Genomic DNA, 21,036 nt, shown 5'->3' on the forward strand with positions numbered 1-21,036 from the left:
ATCTCATGATTATCTTGTGGTCATCTCATGATCACCTCATGGTCATGGTCATCTCATGGCCATCTCATGCTCACAGTCATTTCCTGATCACGATCATCTCATGCTCACAGTCACCTCACTGTAATGGTCGTCTCACAGTTGCGTCATGATCGTGTTCACACGTGGCCGTGCTTGTGTTGTGATCATCTCATGGTCATCTCTTGGTCACAATCATCACATGCTCACGGTCATCTCACAGTCACAGTTATCTCATTGTAATGGTCATCTCATGGTCATGGTTGTGTCATAGTCATGGTCATGGTCATTGCATGCTCATGGTCATCTCATAATTGTCTCATACTGTGGTGGTCAGCAGCTGGCCTGAAGGCCTCACAATAACAATTAATCCCATTTTAGAACTCCCTGGTTTGTAACTGAAATAATGAAGACAGAACTGAAATTATAGAAGTGCCCTGACCGGTGGGTTGTGTAATCTGACCAGTGTGGAGTGTTGAAGAGCAGGCCCAGGCCGCTGGGGACACAAGCAGCTCTTGGCTGGTTGGTTGGGTGGCCACTGGCTCAGCCCATAGGGATCGACCGTGTGGAGCTTCAACTCTGTGTAAGTAAAGGAGCACTCGATAAAAGTTGGCTGTTGTGCATGAACCTCGTGTGTCTTGTGGCTTGTCTGTCTCCGAAACTGCGACAGTCTCATTGGTAACTTATGGCCACAATCATATCCTGATCATCTCACAGCTGTGCTTGTGTCATGGTCATGGTCATCTCATGGTCATCTCTTGGTCACAAGCATCTCATGCTTGTGGTCATCTCACTGTAATGGTCTTCTCATGGTCATAGTTGTGTTGAGTTCATTGCCTGGTCATGGTCATCTCATGATCTTCTGGTGGTCACCTCATGGTTATGATCATGGTCATCTCATGGTCATGGTAATTTCATGGTCATCTCATGATTGTCTCGTGGTCAACTCATGGCCACAATCATATCACGGTCATCTCTTGGCTGTGGTTGTGTCATAGTCACGGTCATCTCATGAGCACGGTCACTTCATGGTCATCTCATGGCCATGGCCATTTCCTGATCGTCATCACCTCATGCTCACAGACATCTCATGGTCACAATGATCTCATGGTTGTGTTGTGGTCACCTCATGGTCATCTCTTAGTCACAATCATCACATGCTCATGGTCATCTCACAGTCAGGGTTCTGTCCTGGTCACAGTCATGGACATATCATGGTCATGGTCATTTCCTGATCACCATCATCTCATGCTCATTGTCATCTCACCGTAATGGTCATCTCAGGGTCATGGTTGTGTCATGGTCACAGTCATGGTCATCTCATGCTCATGGTCATCTTATGATTGTCTCATGGTCTACTCATGACCACAATCATCACAGTCATCTCACGGCTGTGCTTGTGTCATGGTCATCTCATGGTCGCAGTCATCTCATGCTCACGATCATATCATGGTCATGGTCATCTTATGGCCATCTCATGATCATGGTCATTTCACTCTAATGGTCATCTCATGGTCATGATCATGATCACGTCATTGTCATGGTCATGGTCATCTCATGGACATGGTCATTTCCTGGTCTCCATCATCTCATGTTCACTGTCATCTCACTGTAATGGCCATCTCATGGTCATCTCACAGTCACCTCATGATCATGATAATTTCACAGCCATGGTCATGTCATGATCATCACATGGTCTTGATCACCACATGGCCATGGTGTGTTGTGGTCATCTCATGGTCATCTCATGGTCAAAGTCATGTCATGGTCAGAGTCATGGTCATCTCATAGTCTTGATCCCCTCATTGTCCATGGCGGTGTCATGAGCATGTCACGGTCATGGTCATCTTATGGTCACCGTCATCTCAAGGTCATGGTTGTGTCATGGTCATTGCGTGGTCATGGTCATCTCATGGTCACAATCATGTCCTGGTCTCGATCATGTCACGGTCATGTGGTTATCTCACGGTCATGGTCATCACATGCTCATGGTCATCTGATCACCATCCTCTCATGCTTACAGTCATCTCACTGTAATGCTCATCTTGTGGTCACGCTCATCTCACGGTCATGATCTTCTCCTGGTCATGGTCATTTCCTGACCACCATCATCTCATGCTTGTGGTCATCTCATTGTAATGGTCATCTCGTGGCCACAATCATGTCATGGCCATGGTCATCTCTTGCTCATCTCATGGTCTTTATGACTCCATGGCCATGGTTCTGTCATGGTCATCTCATGGTCACAGTCATGTCATGGTCACAGTCATGGTCATCTCATGCTCATGGTCATCTCCTGATCACAATCATCTCATGTTCATGGTCATGGTCAGCTCATGATCTTGATCACCTCATGCCTGTGTCATGGTCATCTCATGGTCATGATCATCTCATGGTGATCTCATGGCCACAATCATATCGTGGCCATCTCATGGTTATGGTCATTTCCTGACCACCATCATCTTATGCTCATGGTCATCTCACAGTCACCTCATGGTCACGATTGTCTCACAGCCGTGGTCATGTCATGATCTTCTCCTGGTCTTGATCACCACATGGCCATGGTGTGTTATGGTCATTTCATGGTCACCTCTTGGTCAAGATTGTGTCATGGTCATAGTCATGGTCATCTCATGAGCTTCATCATTTCATGGCCATGGTGGTGTCATGGTTATCTCACGGTCATGGTCATTTCCTGATCACCATCATCTCATGCTCACGGTCATCTCATTGCAGTGGCCATCTCATGGTCACCATCTCATTGTCACCTCATGGTCACCTCATGCTCACAATCATGTCATGGTCACCTCAAAGCCGTGGTTGTGCCATGGCCAACCCATGGTCATCTCTTGGTCCCAATCATCTCATGGTCAGGGTTGGGGCTGTGTCATGGTCATCTCATGGTGATGGTCACAGTCACGGTCATCCCGTCCGTGGTCATGGTCACCTCACAGTTGTATTTTGGTCATCTCATGGTCACTGTGATCCCGTGTCCATCTCCCTGCCATGCTCCTGTCACGCTCATGCTCATGCTCCGAGATCCCGAACCCTGATTTTGGGACACTCAAGGACTGTTGGGGACAACGAGGCCTGGCCTGACCCCTCCCCCCACCCCACTGCCCTTCCAGGAGCCCGATGTGGCCAAAATCTCCTGGGGACACCTTGGACATGGGACACAGAGTGGGAAATGAATCCCGGGGGATGGAGCCAGGCATGGGTGGCAAGTCCAGGTCCCCATCCTGCTCCTGGTGTCTCCATCCTGCTCCTGGTGTCTCCATCCTGCTCCTGGTGTCCCCATCCTGCTCCTGGTGTCCCCAACCTGCTCCTGGTGTCTCCATCCTGCTCCTGGTGTCCCCAACCTGCTCCTGGTGTCCCCAACCTGCTCCTGGTGTCTCCATCCTGCTCCTGGTGTCTCCAACCTGCTCCTGGTGTCCCCATCCTGCTCCTGGTGTCCCCAACCTGCTCCTGGTGTCCCCATCCTGCTCCTGGTGTCCCCATCCTGCTCCTGGTGTCCCCAACCTGCTCCTGGTGTCTCCATCCTGCTCCTGGTGTCCCCATCCTGCTCCTGGTGTCCCCAACCTGCTCCTGGTGTCTCCATCCTGCTCCTGGTGTCCCCATCCTGCTCCTGGTGTCCCCAACCTGCTCCTGGTGTCTCCATCCCAGTTCTGGTGTCCCCATCCTGCTCCTGGTGTCTCCAACCTGATCCTGGTGTCTCCAACCTGATCCTGATGTCCCCATCCTGCTCCTGGTGTCTCCAACCTGATCCTGGTGTCCCCATCCCAGTTCTGGTGTCCCCATCCCAGTTCTGGTGTCCCCAGCCTGATCCTGGTGTCCCCACCCTGATCCTGGTGTCCCCATCCTCGTCCTGCTCCTGGTGTCACCATCCTGCTTCCGGTGTCCCCATCCCAGTCCTGGTATTCCCATCCCAGTCCTGATGTCCCCATTTCCAGTTCCTGGTGTCTCCAACCTGCTCCCAGTGTCCCCATTCCAGTCCCCAGTGTCCCCATTGCCATTCCTGGCTCCCAGAGAGGAACTGCCGGACACCGGAGGAGGGAACCCAGATTTATTGCCCAAAGCAAAATTCATTGGCCAAAGAAAGATAATTTCACATCAAAAAGCGTCAGGAATAATTGTGGTTCTTGGCTTTAAAATATGCGAAATTGGGAAGAGCTGTGGAGTGGGTGGGAGCAGCGGGATGGACAGGGATAGGATGGGAGAGGCCGGGATGGACAGGGCTGGGATGGGAGAGGCCAGGATGGACAGAACTGGGACGGGAGAGGCTGGGATGGGCGGGAGCAGCGGGATGGACAGTGCCAGGATGGGAGAGGCCGGGATGGACAGGGCTGGGATGGGCAGGGCCGGGATGGGTGGAAGCAGCGGGATGAGCTTGGCTGAATCTGCCGAATCTGAAGAGAGAAGGGGCCGGCTCCGGCTCCGCTGCGTGGATCGCTCAGGCGGTGATTTGTACTGGGATGAGAGAGGATCACGGTGTCACCCTGTCCCTGTCCCCATCCCACAGGATGGACCTGGCTGTGGAGCCCATGGAGAGAGCAGGAGCTGCTCCAGAATCTCACTTGATCCTGCCCCAATCCTGCCGCAATCCTGCTCCATCCATCCCACCCCAATCCCACTCCATCCATCCTGCACCAATCCTGCTCCATCCATCCCACCTGATCCTGCTCCATCCATCCCACCTGATCCTGCTCCATCCATCCCACACCAATCCTGCTCCATCCATCCCACCTGATCCTGCTCCATCCATCCCACCCCAATCCTGCTCCATCCATCCCACCTGATCCTGCTCCATCCATCCCACCCCAATCCTGCTCCATCCATCCCACCTGATCCTGCTCCATCCATCCCACCCCAATCCTGCTCCATCCATCCCACCTGATCCTGCTCCATCCATCCCACCTGATCCTGCTCCATCCATCCCACCCCAATCCTGCTCCATCCATCCCACTTGATCCTGCTCCATCCATCCCACCTAATCCCACTTCACCCATCCTGCCCCGATTCCCCTCTGGAATCCCACCCTGATCCCGCTCCGTACCTGCGGTTGAGCCATTGGTTCCCACGTCTTTTCCTGCAGAAAGAGAAGATCCATGAGATCCCAGCACAGATCACACACCGGGATTACCCCCAGGATCCATCCTGGGATCTGCATGGAGGGGATCCAGAGCCGGATCCACCGCTGGTACTCACCGGCTGGCGGGCTGTATCCATGGTTCTGCCTCCTCCCTATGGAAATAAAGTGGGATCAGCACCTGTGGTGGGGGATTCCCGGAACGGTGCCAGGCGGATCTGTGCCCCTTCCCGACCCCCATCCTGTGTCGACCCCGTACCGGATTGGTGCTTCCAGACGAGGAATCCGACAAGAACGAGGATGACGATGGCAGCGATGATGGACACAGCGACCACCAGGGTGAGATTCCCGCCGGATTCTGGCTCTGGGAAACGCGGGACAGTGAGGAGGGGGAGAGGATCCCCAGTTGGGAATTCCCACATTCCCAATTCCCACATTCCCAATTCCCACACTTCCAGCCTCACCCAAGGCGAAGATCCCGGGCTCCGGCATTCCGGAATGCTCCACCCGGCACCGGTACTGCTCCCGCTCCTCCGGCCGCGCCTCGATCCTGGCCCAGGTGTGGAAGGTGCCATCGCTGTTGGGAACGACCCCGCCCCACTCCGTCTCCTGATCCCGGATTTCATCCCCCTTCATCCAGCTGACTGCGATGGGCCTGGGGTAGAATCCGTAGGCGTGGCAGGACAAGATCAGCGTCCCGAATTCCTCTTTTCCGGACACGTGGACATCGGGGGGCTCTGGAATGGGACAATGGTGAGATGCATCCATGGAATTCCACGGGAACGGGATGGGGGTGAGAGCCGCCCATGGAATTCCAGGGGAATGGGATGGGGGTGACATCTGCCCACGGAATTCCCACGGGAATAGGATGGGGGTGAGATCCACCCATGGAATTCCCATAGGAATTCCCGTGTTCCCAAATCCTCCATTCCCAAATCCCAGATTCCCACAGGAATTCTGCTCCCACCTTTTCGCTCCAGTGCCTCCTGTCCGTATCCGACGTATTTCTGGAGCCATTCCGGGCAGATGTGCTCCATGTAATTCGTCAGTTGCTCCACCGTGGCCCCGTCACTATTCCAGCGCCTCGTGGTGACCTGGGCAGCGCCGTCGGCCGGCACAAAGCCCCGGGATCCCGGCTCCAAGGAGAGGAAATCCCACCCGTCGTAGCCGTCCCGAAAGGATCCACGGACGCTCCCATCGGCCAGGAGGTCACAGCCATAAACCCGCTGCAGTGTGTGGAGACCTGGCGGGGATCGGACCCACAGAGACCCATGGAATTGTGTCCCAGCCCCACGGAGCCCCAGAGTCCGACAGAAACCCACAGATCCCATCCCAACCCCTTGGAGCCCCATGGATCCCATCCCAATCCCAGGGATCACAAGAGATCCCATCCCAGCCCCACAGATCCCTGCCCAGCCCCCTGGAGCCCTGTGAATCCACATCCCAAACCCACGGATCCACATCCCAGCCCCACAAATCCGAGCCCAGCCCCACGGATCCCAACTCCGGCCCCATGGATCCTGAGCCCAGCCCCACAGAGACATTCCCAGCCCCACACTTCCCATCCCAGCCCCACAGATCCCATCCCAGCCCCACAGATCCTGTCCCAGCCCCACGGGTCCCAACTCCGGCCCCAGAGATCCTCAGCCCGACCCCACAGATCCCATCCCAGCCCCACAGATCCCAACTCTGGCCCCATGGATCCTCAGCCCAGCCCCACACTTCCCATTCCAGCCCCACACTTCCCATTCCAGCCCCACATTTCTCAACCCAGCCCCACATTTCCCATCCCAGCCCCACACTTCCCATTTCACCCCCACGGATCCCAGCCCAGCCCCACGGATCCCATCCCAGTCCCACACTTCCCATTCCAGCCCCACACTTCCCATTCCAGCCCCACAGATCCCATTCCAGCCCCACAGATCCCTGCCCAGCCCCACACTTCCCATCCCAGCCCCACACTTCCCATCCCAGCCCCACAGATCCCAGCCCAGCCCCACGGATCCCAAGGATCCCATCCCAGCCCCACACGTCCTAGCCCAGCCCCACAGATCCCAGCCCAGCCCCACAGATCCCTGCCCAGCCGCATAGATCCCAATGATCCCATCCCAGCCCCACAGATCCCAGCCCAGCCCCACACTTCCCATCCCAGCCCCACAGATCCCATTCCAGCCCCACAGATCCCTTCCAGCCCCACGGATCCCCATCCCAGCCCCACAGATCCCAGCACAGCCCCACGGATCCCGTCCCGGCCCCACAGATCCCAACTCTGGCCCCATGGATCCTCAGCCCAGCCCCACACTTCCCATCCCAGCCCCACACTTCCCATTCCAGCCCCACATTTCCCATCCCAGCCCCACGGATCCCAGCCCAGCCCCACGGATCCCAGCCCAGCCCCACACTTCCCATTTCAGCCCCACAGATCCCATCCCAGCCCCACGGATCCCATGGATCCCTGCCCAGTCCCACACTTCCCATCCCAGCCCCACAGATCCTGTCCCAGCCCCACGGGTCCCAACTCCGGCCCCAGAGATCCTCAGCCCGACCCCACAGATCCCAGCCCCACAGATCCCATCCCAGCCCCACAGATCCCAGCACAGCCCCACGGATCCCATCCCAGCCCCACAGGTCCCAACTCCGGCCCCATGGATCCTCAGCCCAGCCCCACACATCCCAGCCCCACAAAGACATTCCCAGCCCCACGGATCCCATGGATCCCATCCCAGCCCCACGCGTCCCAGCCCCACATTTCCCATCCCAGCCCCACAGATTCCATCCTGGCCCCACAGATCCTGTCCCAGCCCCACAGATCCCAGCCCAGCCCCACACTTCTCATCCTAGCCCCACAAATCCCAGCCCAGCCCCACACTTCCCATCCCAGCCCCACGGATTCCAGCCCAGCCCCACAGATCCTGTCCCAGCCCCACGGGTCCCAACTCCGGTCCCATTGATCCCCATCCCAGCCCCACACATCCCATCCCAGCCGCTTGGAGCCCAGCCCAGCCCCACAGGTCCCAACTCCGGCCCCATGGATCCTCAGCCCAGCCCCACAGATCCCATGGATCCCATCCCAGCCCCACACTTCCCATCCCAGCCCCACAGATCCCAGCCCAGCCCCACAGATCCCTGCCCAGCCGCATGGATCCCAATGATCCCATCCCAGCCCCACAGATCCCAGCTCAGCCCCACAGATCACAGCCCAGCCCCACAGATCCCAGCCCAGCCCCACACTTCCCATCCCAGCCCCACGGATCCCATTCCAGCCCCACAGATCCCATCCCAGCCCCACGGATCCCATCCCGGCCCCACGGATCCCATCCCAGCCCCACGGGTCCCAACTCCGGCCCCACAGATCCCTGCCCAGCCCCACACTTCCCATCCCAGCCCCACACTTCCCATTCCAGCCCCACAGATCCCAGCCCAGCCCCACATTTCCCATTTCAGCCCCACAGATCCCTGCCCAGCCCCACGGATCCCAAGGATCCCATCCCAGCCCCACACGTCCCAGCTCAGCCCCACAGATCCTGTCCCAGCCCCACAGGTCCCAACTCCGGCCCCATGGATCCTCAGCCCAGCCCCACACATCCCAGCCCCACAAAGACATTCCCAGCCCCACGGATCCCATCCCAGCCCCACGGATCCCATCCCAGCCCCACGGATCCCATGGATCCCATCCCAGCCCCACACCTCCCAGCCCAGCCCCACATTTCCCATCCCAGCCCCACAGATTCCATCCCGGCCGCACAGATCCTGTCCCAGCCCCACAGATCCCAGCCCAGCCCCACAGATCCCAGCCCAGCCCCACGGATCCCATCCCAGCCCCACACTTCCCATCCCAGCCCCACAGATCCCTGCCCAGCCCCACACTCCCCATTCCAGCCCCACAGATCCCAGCCCAGCCCCACGGATCCCAGCCCAGCCCCACAGATCCCAGCCCAGCCCCACACTTCCCATTTCAGCCCCATGGATCCCATCCCAGCCCCACAGATCCCATCCCAGCCCCACAGATCCCATCCCAGCCCCACAGGTCCCAACTCCGGCCCCATGGATTCTCAGCCCAGCCCCACACATCCGAGCCCAGCCCCACAGATCCCAGCACAGCCCCACATTTCCAACCCCAGCCCCACGGATCCCAAGGATCCCATCCCAGCCCCACACGTCCCAGCTCAGCCCCACAGATCCCATCCCAGTCCCACACTTCCCATTCCAGCCCCACAGATCCTGTCCCAGCCCCACGGGTCCCAACTCCGGCCCCAGAGATCCTCAGCCCGACCCCACAGATCCCAGCCCCACAGATCCCATCCCAGCCCCACAGATCCCAGCACAGCCCCACGGATCTCAGCAGAGCCCCACGGATCCCATCCCAGCCCCACAGGTCCCAACTCCGGCCCCATGGATCCTCAGCCCAGCCCCACACATCCCAGCCCCACAAAGACATTCCCAGCCCCACGGATCCCATCCCAGCCCCACGGATCCCATCCCAGCCCCACGGATCCCATGGATCCCATCCCAGCCCCACACCTCCCAGCCCAGCCCCACATTTCCCATCCCAGCCCCACAGATTCCATCCCGGCCGCACAGATCCTGTCCCAGCCCCACAGATCCCAGCCCAGCCCCACAGATCCCAGCACAGCCCCACGGATCCCATCCCAGCCCCACACTTCCCATCCCAGCCCCACAGATCCCAACTCCGGCCCCATGGATTCTCAGCCCAGCCCCACACATCCGAGCCCAGCCCCACAGATCCCAGCACAGCCCCACATTTCCAACCCCAGCCCCACGGATCCCAGCCCAGCCCCACGGATCCCAAGGATCCCATCCCAGCCCCACACGTCCCAGCTCAGCCCCACAGATCCCATCCCAGTCCCACACTTCCCATTCCAGCCCCACAGATCCTGTCCCAGCCCCACGGGTCCCAACTCCGGCCCCAGAGATCCTCAGCCCGACCCCACAGATCCCAGCCCCACAGATCCCATCCCAGCCCCACAGATCCCAGCACAGCCCCACGGATCTCAGCAGAGCCCCACGGATCCCATCCCAGCCCCACAGGTCCCAACTCCGGCCCCATGGATCCTCAGCCCAGCCCCACACATCCCAGCCCCACAAAGACATTCCCAGCCCCACGGATCCCATCCCAGCCCCACGGATCCCATCCCAGCCCCACGGATCCCATGGATCCCATCCCAGCTTCACACCTCCCAGCCCAGCCCCACATTTCCCATCCCAGCCCCACGGATCCCATCCCGGCCGCACAGATCCTGTCCCAGCCCCACAGATCCCAGCCCAGCCCCACGGATCCCATCCCAGCCCCACACTTCCCATCCCAGCCCCACAGATCCCAGCCCAGCCCCACACTTCCCATCCCAGCCCCACATTTCTCATCCCAGCCCCACAGATTCCATCCCGGCCCCACAGATCCCATCCCTGGCCCCACAGATCCCGGCCCAGGCCCACAGATCCCTGCCCAGCCCCACACTTCCCATCCCAGCCCCACAGATCCCTGCCCAGCCCCACACTTCCCATCCCAGCCCCACAGATCCCAGCCCAGCCCCACGGATCCCACCCCAGCCCCACAGATCCCTGCCCAGCCCCACACTTCCCATTTCAGCCCCATGGATCCCATCCCAGCCCCACAGATCCCTGCCCAGCCCCACACTTCCCATCCCAGCCCCACAGATCCCATCCCAGCCCCACAGATTCCAACTCCGGCCCCACAGATCCTGTCCCAGCCCCATGGATTCCAGCCCAGGCCCACAGATCCCAGCCCAGACCCAGAGATCCCACCCCAGCCCCACAGATCCCACCCCAGCCCCACAGATCCCTGCCCACTCCCACGGATCCCATCCCAGCCCCACACTTCCCATCCCAGCCCCACAGATCCCAGCCCAGCCCCACGGATCCCAATGATCCCATCCCAGCCCCACACTTCCCAGCCCAGCCCCACGGATCCCATCCCGGCCCCACAGATCCCATCCCAGCCCCACGGGTCCCAACTCCGGCCCCAGAGATCCTCAGCCCGACCCCACAGATCCCATCCCAGCCCCACAGATCCCATCCCAGCCCCACAGGTCCCAACTCTGGCCCCATGGATCCTCAGCCCAGCCCCACATTTCCCATTCCAGCCCCACACTTCCCATCCCAGCCCCACATTTCCCATCCCAGCCCCACAGATCCCATCCCAGCCCCACAGATCCCAGCCCAGCCCCACGGATCCCATCCCAGCCCCACAGATCCCAGCACAGCCCCACACTTCCCATCCCAGCCCCACAGATCCTGTCCCAGCCCCACAGATCCTCAGCCCAACCCCACAGATCCCTTCCAGCCCCACGGATCCCATCCCAGCCCCACAGATCCCAGCACAGCCCCACAGATCCCAGCAGAGCCCCACGGATCCCATCCCAGCCCCACAGGTCCCAACTCCGGCCCCATGGATCCTCAGCCCAGCCCCACAGATCCCAGCCCCACAAAGACATTCCCAGCCCCACGGATCCCATGGATCCCATCCCAGCCCCACGCGTCCCAGCCCCACATTTCCCATCCCAGCCCCACAGATTCCATCCTGGCCCCACAGATCCTGTCCCAGCCCCACAGATCCCAGCCCAGCCCCACACTTCTCATCCTAGCCCCACAGATCCCAGCCCAGTCCCACACTTCCCATCCCAGCCCCACGGATTCCAGCCCAGCCCCACAGATCCTGTCCCAGCCCCACGGGTCCCAACTCCGGTCCCATTGATCCCCATCCCAGCCCCACACATCCCATCCCAGCCGCTTGGAGCCCAGCCCAGCCCCACAGGTCCCAACTCCGGCCCCATGGATCCTCAGCCCAGCCCCACAGATCCCATGGATCCCATCCCAGCCCCACACTTCCCATCCCAGCCCCACAGATCCCAGCCCAGCCCCACAGATCCCTGCCCAGCCGCATGGATCCCAATGATCCCATCCCAGCCCCACAGATCCCAGCTCAGCCCCACAGATCACAGCCCAGCCCCACAGATCCCAGCCCAGCCCCACACTTCCCATCCCAGCCCCACACTTCCCATCCCAGCCCCACAGATCCCATTCCAGCCCCACAGATCCCTTCCAGCCCCGCGGATCCCCATCCCAGCCCCACAGATCCCAGCACAGCCCCACGGATCCCGTCCCGGCCCCACAGATCCCAACTCTGGCCCCATGGATCCTCAGCCCAGCCCCACACTTCCCATTCCAGCCCCACAGATCCCTGCCCAGCCCCACACTTCCCATCCCAGCCCCACGGATCCCATCCCAGCCCCACGGATCCCATCCCGGCCCCACGGATCCCATCCCAGCCCCACGGGTCCCAACTCCGGCCCCACAGATCCCTGCCCAGCCCCACACTTCCCATTCCAGCCCCACACTTCCCATCCCAGCCCCACACATCCCAGCTCAGCCCCACAGATCCCAGCCCAGCCCCACACTTCCCATCCCAGCCCCACAGATCCCTGCCCAGCCCCACACTTCCCATCCCAGCCCCACAGATCCCTGCCCAGCCCCACACTTCCCATCCCAGCCCCACAGATCCCAGCCCAGCCCCACAGATCCCTGCCCAGCCCCACGGATCCCATGGATCCCATCCCAGCCCCACACTTCCCATCCCAGCCCCACAGATCCCTGCCCAGCCCCACGGATCCCATCCCGGCCCCACAGATCCCATCCCAGCCCCACGGGTCCCAACTCCGGCCCCAGAGATCCTCAGCCCGACCCCACAGATCCCGTCCCAGCCCCACAGATCCCCATCCCAGCCCCACGGATCCCTGCCCAGCCCCACGGATCCCGTCCCGCCCCCACAGGTCCCAACTCCAGCCCCATGGATCCTCAGCCCAGCCCCACGGATCCCATCCCAGCCCCACAGATCCCTGCCCAGCCCCACACTTCCCATCCCAGCCCCACACTTCCCATCCCAGCCCCACGGATCCCTGCCCAGGCCCACACTTCCCATCCCAGCCCCACATTTCCCATCCCGGCCCCACAGATCCCATCCCTGGCCCCACAGATCCCATCCCAGCCCCACAGATCCCTGCCCAGCCCCACGGATCCCGTCCCGCCCCCACAGGTCCCAACTCCAGCCCCATGGATCCCTGCCCAGGCCCACACTTCCCATCCCAGCCCCACATTTCCCATCCCGGTCCCACAGATCCCATCCCAGCCCCACGGGTCCCAACTCCGGCCCCACAGATCCCTGCCCAGCCCCACGGGTCCCAACTCCGGCCCCACAGATCCCTGCCCAGCCCCACACTTCCCATCCCAGCCCCACACTTCCCATCCCAGCCCCACACTTCCCATCCCAGCCCCACAGATCCCATCCCGGCCCCACAGATCCCATCCCTGGCCCCACAGATCCCATCCCTGGCCCCACGGATCCCAGCCCAGCCCCACAGATCCCTGCCCAGCCCCACACTTCCCATTCCAGCCCCACGGATTCCCGCCCAGCCCCACAGATCCTGTCCCAGCCCCACGGGTCCCAACTCCGGCCCCACAGATCCCATCCCAGCCCCATTGATCCCCATCCCAGCCCCACACTTCCCATCCCAGCCCCACAGATCCCATCCCGGCCCCACAGATCCCATCCCTGGCACCACAGATCCCATCCCTGGCCCCACGGATCCCAGCCCAGCCCCACAGATCCCTGCCCAGCCCCACACTTCCCATTCCAGCCCCACGGATTCCCGCCCAGCCCCACAGATCCTGTCCCAGCCCCACGGGTCCCAACTCCGGCCCCACAGATCCCATCCCAGCCCCATTGATCCCCATCCCAGCCCCACACATCCCATCCCAGCCCCACAGATCCCAGCCCAACCCCACATTTCCAATCCCGGCCCCACAGATCCCATCCTGGCCCCACACTTCCCACCCCAGCCCCACGGATCCCATCCCAGCCCCACAGATCCCTGCCCAGCCCCACGGATCCCATCCCAGCCCCGGCTCCCCCCACTCACCCCTGCTCTGGTTGTACCGGCCCCGCAGCGTCTCCAGGTTAATGGCATAGACCTGCTGACCCCTCTTGCACCTCTCAGTCTGGCCATCCCAATATCCCGGCTCTGCTCCCTTCTCCATCCACGGCGTCTGCGGCTCCATCCGGCCCCGCTCGCTGTCGCAGCGCACGAAGGGGATCCCATCCACGAACCCCACGGACACGAACTGGGGGACCCCCGGGCCGGGCTCCGACACCGCCACGTGCAGGTACCGCAGGGAGTGGAGAACTGGGGGGACACGGAGATTTGCGGGCTCGGGGGGGTCGTGGATCAATGAAAGGGGAACTGGGAGAGCTGGGAAGGGGTTGGGGATCTCATGACCCAGGAAAAGGGAGTGCACGGAGTCCCTGTGCCCAGGAAAGGGGTGCAGGGGTCCCCAGTGCCAGGGAAAGAGGAGTCACGAGGTGGGGAGACCTGGGATAGCCGGAATGGGGGGCTTGGAGGTCCTTGATGCAGAGGAAAGGGGGGCTGGGGGCTGAGAAAAGCGGGAATGGGGGTCCAGGGGGTCTCAGGGTCAAGGAAAAGGGGGGGTCTGGAGACTGGGGAAGGCGGGAAGGCCGGGAAGGAAATATCGGGTGGGATTGGTGCAGGATAAAGGAGTGCAGGGCGGTCCCAGTGCCCGGGACTGGAAATTCAGGGGGGCCCCAGAGCCCAGAATCCCCCCTGGGACCCCCCAGAGACCCTCCCGGACCCCTGGGACCCCCGTCAGAAAGCGCAGGGGGTGGAGAGCTGGGGGGACGCAGAGACTGGAGGGGTCTGGGGGTGTCCAAGGGTCAGGAGGCGGAACTGGGAGAGCCGGGAAGGGTCCGAGGTTCAAGGAAGGGACTGGGAGAGGCGGGATGGGGGGTCCAGGGGGTCCCGGTGCCCACGAAAGGGGGTCCAGGGGTCCCCGGTGTGGAGGGAGGCGGGGTCTGGGTGCTGGGAAAGGCAGGAATGGGGGTGCAGGGGGTCCCAGGGACACGGGAAAGGAGGGGCTGGGGCTGGGAGAGGCGGGCGGAGCCCGGGGGCGAAGTTTGGGAAACGCGAAAGCGAAAGAGACCGAGGGAGCTCGGAGGGAGAGGAGGGGGGAAAAGGGGAATTTCAGGGAATTCAGCCGGATCCCACTGGATCCCCGCTGCCGCGACCCCCCTGGAGACCCCTGGGACGCCCGGGACCCTCCGGGACCCCCTTTTGGGAAGCGGCGGGAGTGGAAAACGGGGGTGACACGGAAATTTGGGAGATCTGGGGGGTCCAAAACCCGAGGAAAAGGGCGGGACTGGGGTCTGGGAGGGGCGGGATGCCCGGGAATGGGGGTTCAGGGGAGTTTCCTTCCCGGAATTCGGGGTTCAGGGGGGTCCCGGTGCCCGAAATTGGAGGTTCAGGGGGGTCCCGATCCCCAGGAATGGGGGATCAGGGGATTCCCTTCCCAGAATTCGGATTATCGGCACCCGAAAATGGAAGTTCAGGGGTGTCGCGGTGCCACATAAGGCGGTCCGGGGGTTCCCGGTGCTGGGGAAGGGGGGACAGGAGGGTCCCGGTGCCCGGAAAAGAACGTTCAAGGGGGTCCCCGTGCTCGGGAATGGGGGCTCAGTGGATTCTGATGCCCGGGAATGGGGGTCCAGGGGGATCCCCGTGCCCGGGAATGGCGGTTCAGGGGGGTCCCGGTGCCAGATAAGGGGGTACAGGGGGGCCCCGGTGCTGGGGAAGGGGATGGAGGGGGGTCACAGGACCAAACATGGGGGTTCCAGGGGATTCCCGTGCCCGGGAATGGGGGTTTAGGGAGTTCCCGGTGGCCGGAAATGGAGGTTCAGGGGGGTCCCGGTGCCGGGAATTGCGGTTCAGGGGGGTCCCGGTGCCGGGGGTCCCACTCACCTTTCGTCGCCCCCCCCGGGGTCCCCAGGAGCCCCAGGAGCCCCAAGAGCGCCCCGAGAGCCGGCGCTGGAGCCATCGCGCTGCTCCGCTCCGGCCCCGCTCGGCCCCGCCCCAGCCCTGGCCCCGCCCCCAGCCCCGCCTCCGGCCCCGCCATTGGCGCCGCTATTTCCTGCCGGCCAATGGCGACCCGATCCCCATGTGACGTCATTGGTCACTGGGCAGATCGCGGTCTCGCAGGTTGGGACGCGGAAGCGAAGGAGACCGAGGGAGCGCGGGAGGGGGGGGGGAGGGGAGGGGCTGGGAAAAGGGGAATTCCCGGGAATTCCTCTGGATCCCACTGGATCCCCGCTGCGACCCCCCTGGAGCCCTCTGAGACACCCTGGGACCCCCTGGGACCCCCTTTCAGGAAGCGCCGGGAGTGGAGAACTGGGGGGACACGGAAATTTGGGAGACCTGGGGGGGTCCAAAGGTCAAGGAAAAGGGCGGGTCTGGGGTCTGGAAAGGGCGGGATGCCCTGGAAGGGGTGCAGGGGGTCCCAGTCCCGGATAAGGGGGTGCAGGGGGTCCCAGAAGACGTGAAGGGGATCCAGGAGGGGGTCCCAGTCCCGGATAAGGGGGTGCAGGGGTGCCCCAGTACCCTGAAATGGGGGTTCAGGGGCTCCCAGGTCAAGGAAAGGGGGGTGAGGGCACTGGGAGAGGCGGGATGGGGGAGTCCAGGGGGACCCTGTACCCTGTGCCCCCCAGGAAAGGAGGTCCAGGGGTCCTCGGTGTTGAGGAAAAAGGGGGCTGGGGGCTGGGAAAGGCAGGAATGGGGGTGCAGGGGGTCCCTGGATCAGGGAAAAGTGGGGGCTGGGGGCTGGGAGAGGGGAGGGCCGGGAAAGGGGGTGCGGGGGGCACTGGTGCAGGATAAGGGGTTCAGGGGGTCCTGGTGCCAGATAAAGGGATGCAGGGGGGTCCCAGTCCCCAGGAAAAGGGGGTCGGGGGCTTCCCCTCTTGGGATTCGGGGTTCAAAGGGGTCCCGGTGCCCAGAAATGGAGGGTCGGGGGGTGCTGATGCCCACGAGTCGGGGTTCAGGGCGGTGCCCGAGCCCACAAATTGGGGTGGGGGCTGTTCTAGTGCCCGGAAAGGGACATTCAGGGGGGTCCCCGTGCCCAGGAAATGGAGTTCGGGGGGGGGCTCCCTTCCCGGGTTTCGGGGTTCAGGGGGGTCCCGGTGCCCAGGAATTGGGGGTTCAGGGGCTTCCCGAGATGGGGAATTGGTCTCGGATCCCCCGAAATGGAGATCCAGAGGAGTCCCCGTGCCCAGGATTGGGGGTTCAGGGGGTCCCGGTGCCGGATAAGGGGATGCAGGGGGTCCCAGTACCCTGAAATGGGGGTTCAGGGGAGTTCCCTTCCCGGGTTTCGGGGTTCAGGGGGGTCCTGGTGCCGGGAGATGGGGGCGCAGGGGGGTCTCTCTGCCCAGGAATGGGGGTTCAGAGGGGTCCCGGTGCCGGAGCAGGCGCCGGGCAGATCCCGGTGCCGCAGCTTGGGAGACGCGAAAGTGACCGAGGGAGCGCGGGAGCGGGGGAGGGGACGGGGACAAAAGGGGAATTCCCAGGAATTCAGCTGGATCCCACTGGATCCGCGCTGCGACCCCCCTGGGACCCCGCGACAACCGCTTGGGACCCCCTGGGACCCGCCGGGACCCGCCGGGACACGTGAAGGGGGTGAGGGAGGGGGTCCCAGTCCCAGATAAGGGGGTGCAGGGGTGCCCCGGTACCCTGAAATGGGGGTTCAGGGGAGTTCCCTTCCCAGGAATCGGGGTTCAGGAGGGTCCCGGTGCCAGATAAGGGGGTGGTGGGGATCCGGTGTTGGGGAAGGGGGTGCAGGGGGGTCCCCGCTCACAGGAATGGGGGACTCGGGGGGGTCCTGGTGCAGCGGAATGGGGGTTCAGGGGGGTCCCGGTGCCGGATAAGGGGGTGAAGTGGGTCCCGGTGCCCAGGAAATGGAGTTCGGGGGGGGGGGCTCCCTTCCCGGGTTTCGGGGTTCAGGGGGGTCCCGGTGCCGGATAAGGGGGTTCAGAGGGGTCCCTGTACCCAGGAATGGGGGGCTCAGGGGAGTTCCCTTCCCGGGAATCGGGGATTCAGGGGGTTCCCGGTGCCGGGAGATGGGGATTCAGGGGGGTCCCGGTGCCAGATAAGGAGGTGCAGAGGTTCCCGGTGCTGGGGAAGCGGGGACAGGGGGGTCCCGGTGCCCGGAAATGGGCGCTCAAGGGGGTCCCCGTGCCCAGGAAGGGGGGTTCAGAGGGGTCCCGGTGCCCGGGAATGGGGGCTCAGTGGATTCTGATGCCCGGGAACGGGGGCTCACGGGGATCCCCGTGCCCGGGAATGGCGGTTCAGGGGGGTCCCGGTGCCAGATAAGGGGGTACAGGGGGGTCCCGGTGCTGGGGAAGGGGATGGAGGGGGGTCACAGGACCAAAAATGGGGGTTTCGGGGGGTTCCCGTGCCCGGGAATGGGGGTTTAGGGGGTTCCCGGTGGCCGGAAATGGAGGTTCAGGGGGGTTCCGGTGCCGGGAATTGCGGTTCAGGGGGGTCCCGGTGCTGGGGGTCCCACTCACCTTTCGTCGCTTCCGCCGGGGTCCCCAGGAGCCCCAGGAGCCCCAAGAGCACCCCCAGACCCAGCGCTGGAGCCATCGCAGCCGTCACCGAGCACAGCTGTGGCGCAGCTTGGGAAACGCGAAAGCGAAAGTGACCGAGGGAGCGCGGGAGGGGAGGGGATAAGGGGGAATTCCAGGGAATTCACCTGGATCCCCTCCCCGGACCCTCCCCGGCCACGCCCTGCGGGACTCCCGGGCCGGGCTGGGCTGAACTCCCGGGCCCTGCGGCCAAACTCTGCCTGGAACCCGCTGGGTTCGGCCCAAAGCGGGGAAAGCTCCGGGACCCGCGGATCCATTTTGTCCTGTGGCTGTGGGGCCCCACCCCCGAGGGAGCAGGACTGGGCACTGTGACTCCAATCCCTTATTCCGAATCTCCCTCTCCCTCTCCCTCTCCCTCTCGTCTCCCTTTCCTTTGGGTGATCACAAATCCCAGAGCGGCTGCAGAGCCCCGTGCCCAGTTCGGGTTTCCCAGCAAAGAGAGGCCTGGGGCTGAGGTGCCCTGGGATAGCCGGGAATGGGGGGTCCAGGGGTCCCCAGGGTCAGGGAAAAGGGGGATCCAGGGGCTGGGAAAGGTGGATACCCGGAAAGGGGGGTCAGGGGGGTGTTGGTGCGGGGTCAGGGGGTGCAGGGGGGTCCCGGAGCTGGGGAAGGAGATGCAGGGGGGTCCCAGTGCCCAGGAATGGGGCAGGGGGGAGCAGGATCTGGGAAATGGTGGCAGCTGCTGGGCAGGGACCACGACAGAGAGGGACAGGCTGGGATGGGCTGGGACAGACTGGGACACTGGGATACACTAGGACTGGGACCAGAACCCAGGGGGAGCAGAACTGGGGCACCAGAGATCATACTGGGATATACTGGGACCACACTGAGGGCTACTGGGAGCATGCTGAGAGCAACTGGGTGTTCCTGGGATATAGTGGGCATGGTTGGGATCATTCTGGGACTGACTGGAATCGTACTGGGAGTGACTGGAACCATAGTGGTGGTGAAAGGGCGCAATTGGAAAAATGCAAGGGGCAAGTGGAATCATCCTGGGAGCAGCTGGCCATACTGGGGTCATACTGGGATCATACTGGGAGTGACAGGATCATACTTGGAGCGACTGGGATCATACTGGGGGTGACAGGGATCAAACCAGATTCATAATGGGAGTGTCTGGAGGCTACTGGGATCATACTGGGGTGACCGGACTCATACTGGGAGCAACTGGGGCCACAATGGGGGCAAAAGACATCATAGAAGATATGACAGGGTTCATACTGGAAGTGACTGAGGCCACAGTGAACTCTTACTGAGAGGGACTGAGAGTGAAATGAACCATACTGGACATGACTAGGAGCAACTGGGATCATGTTGGGGGCAACTGGGATCCTATCGGGAGTGATTTGGAACATACTGGGAGTGACCGGGATCATACTGGGGGTGACTGGGAACAGCCGCTGAGGCGGCGGCGGAGCTCGGAGGCGGCCCCAGCGCAGGTGGGAGCCGCGCTCGGTTCTGGCGGGGCTCGGGGCTGGCTGCGGGCGGAGGGGGCGGCAGGGGGCTGTGGCGGGTTCGTTGTGCCGTGTGGGCGCCGTGTTCGCCCTGGCGTGAGGGCGCTGCGGGAGCGGCTGCCCGCGGTCTCCTTCCCGCTGCTGCCTCGGCAGGAGCCGGTGCCGGAGCAGCGCTGGCTCGTCCCGGCTGCTGTGGGTAGGACAGAGGTGGCTGCCCCGTCCCCGGAACGCTGCGCCGGGGCCGCCTCCGAGCTCCGCCGCCGCCTCACCGGGCTCCGGCCGCCGCCGCCGCTCCCGGGCCCGCACAGACGCTCCGCCAATGGCGCCTCTGCTGCGCCACGGCCGCCCTGCCGGCGGCTCCGGGCCCGGGCTGCTCCCCGCTCCGACCAATCAGCGCGCCAGAACCACGACTGACGGCAGCACCGCCCAATCGGAGCGAGGGGCGGGCTCTGCACACGGCCCAGCCCCGCCCCGCGCTCCCAGCGCCCCCCGGGCTGCGTGAGGGGAAAGCCGCAGCTGAGGAGCAGCCCTGGAACGGGCCCGGCCCGAGCCGCCATTCAGCTGAGAAGAGAAACAAAGCTCTCCGCTGCTCCCGGCCCGACCTGCCCAGCCCTGCGTGTCGGGTGCCTCCGGCTCCTTGGGAAGCCCTGCAGCCTCGCTACTGCCGCCCCTAATTCGGAGCATCAGTGCATGGCTTTGATTTCCCCGAGAAAGGGAAAACCGCCCCAAACCCCTTTGGCTGAGTGCACGAGGGGAGAGACTTGTGGCAGAAAACTCCCAAAGTCGTTTATGCCCAGCTTGGGAAGAACAGCCCAAGCCAAGCGGAGCTGGGACCCCCCAGCAGCGCCTCTCTGCCGCCCCAGCTGAAGCCCTCGCTGGCTGCTCCAGGCTGGATGGGCAGACTGGGAGCACTGGGAAGGGGCCCCGGCTCGGGCCGCAGCCCCCGGGGCAGCCCCACGGCCCCACGA

General features: G+C 63.0%; 1 protein-coding gene across 2 annotated transcripts; it reads right to left on the bottom strand.

The window, feature by feature from the left end:
- Positions 1-4,064: 4,064 nt before the first annotated feature.
- Positions 4,065-18,700, bottom strand: LOC125318845 (class I histocompatibility antigen, F10 alpha chain-like). 2 transcript variants are annotated; one of them, XM_048289762.1, is made up of 8 exons: positions 18,537-18,700; positions 14,056-14,319; positions 6,069-6,344; positions 5,566-5,838; positions 5,361-5,465; positions 5,221-5,256; positions 5,069-5,101; positions 4,065-4,482 (listed from the first exon to the last, which is right to left on the bottom strand). In XM_048289762.1, exons 1-8 carry the CDS (start codon positions 18,610-18,612, stop codon positions 4,466-4,468), a joined length of 1,080 nt encoding a protein of 359 aa, XP_048145719.1. In that variant the 5' UTR covers positions 18,613-18,700; the 3' UTR covers positions 4,065-4,465. The 2 variants fall into 2 exon arrangements, with proteins under 2 accessions (XP_048145719.1, XP_048145720.1); XM_048289763.1 differs by lacking the exon at positions 18,537-18,700 and adding an exon at positions 15,943-16,057.
- Positions 18,701-21,036: the final 2,336 nt, after the last annotated feature.

This window comes from Corvus hawaiiensis, chromosome 31 (assembly GCF_020740725.1).
Source record: "Corvus hawaiiensis isolate bCorHaw1 chromosome 31, bCorHaw1.pri.cur, whole genome shotgun sequence".
In the NCBI taxonomy this organism is placed as follows: Eukaryota; Metazoa; Chordata; class Aves; order Passeriformes; family Corvidae; genus Corvus; species Corvus hawaiiensis.

Bases quoted from the DNA above. Each gene is read 5' to 3' on its own strand.
- LOC125318845 (XM_048289762.1), bottom strand. From the start codon at position 18,612: ATGGCTCCAGCGCTGGGTCTGGGGGTGCTCTTGGGGCTCCTGGGGCTC. The intron at 14,320-18,536 runs GTGAGTGGGACC...GTGTCCCCCCAG, and splicing joins CCCGGCGGAAGCGACGAAAG to TTCTCCACTCCCTGCGGTAC. The intron at 5,257-5,360 runs GTACGGGGTCGA...TTATTTCCATAG, and splicing joins CGTCTGGAAGCACCAATCCG to GGAGGAGGCAGAACCATGGA.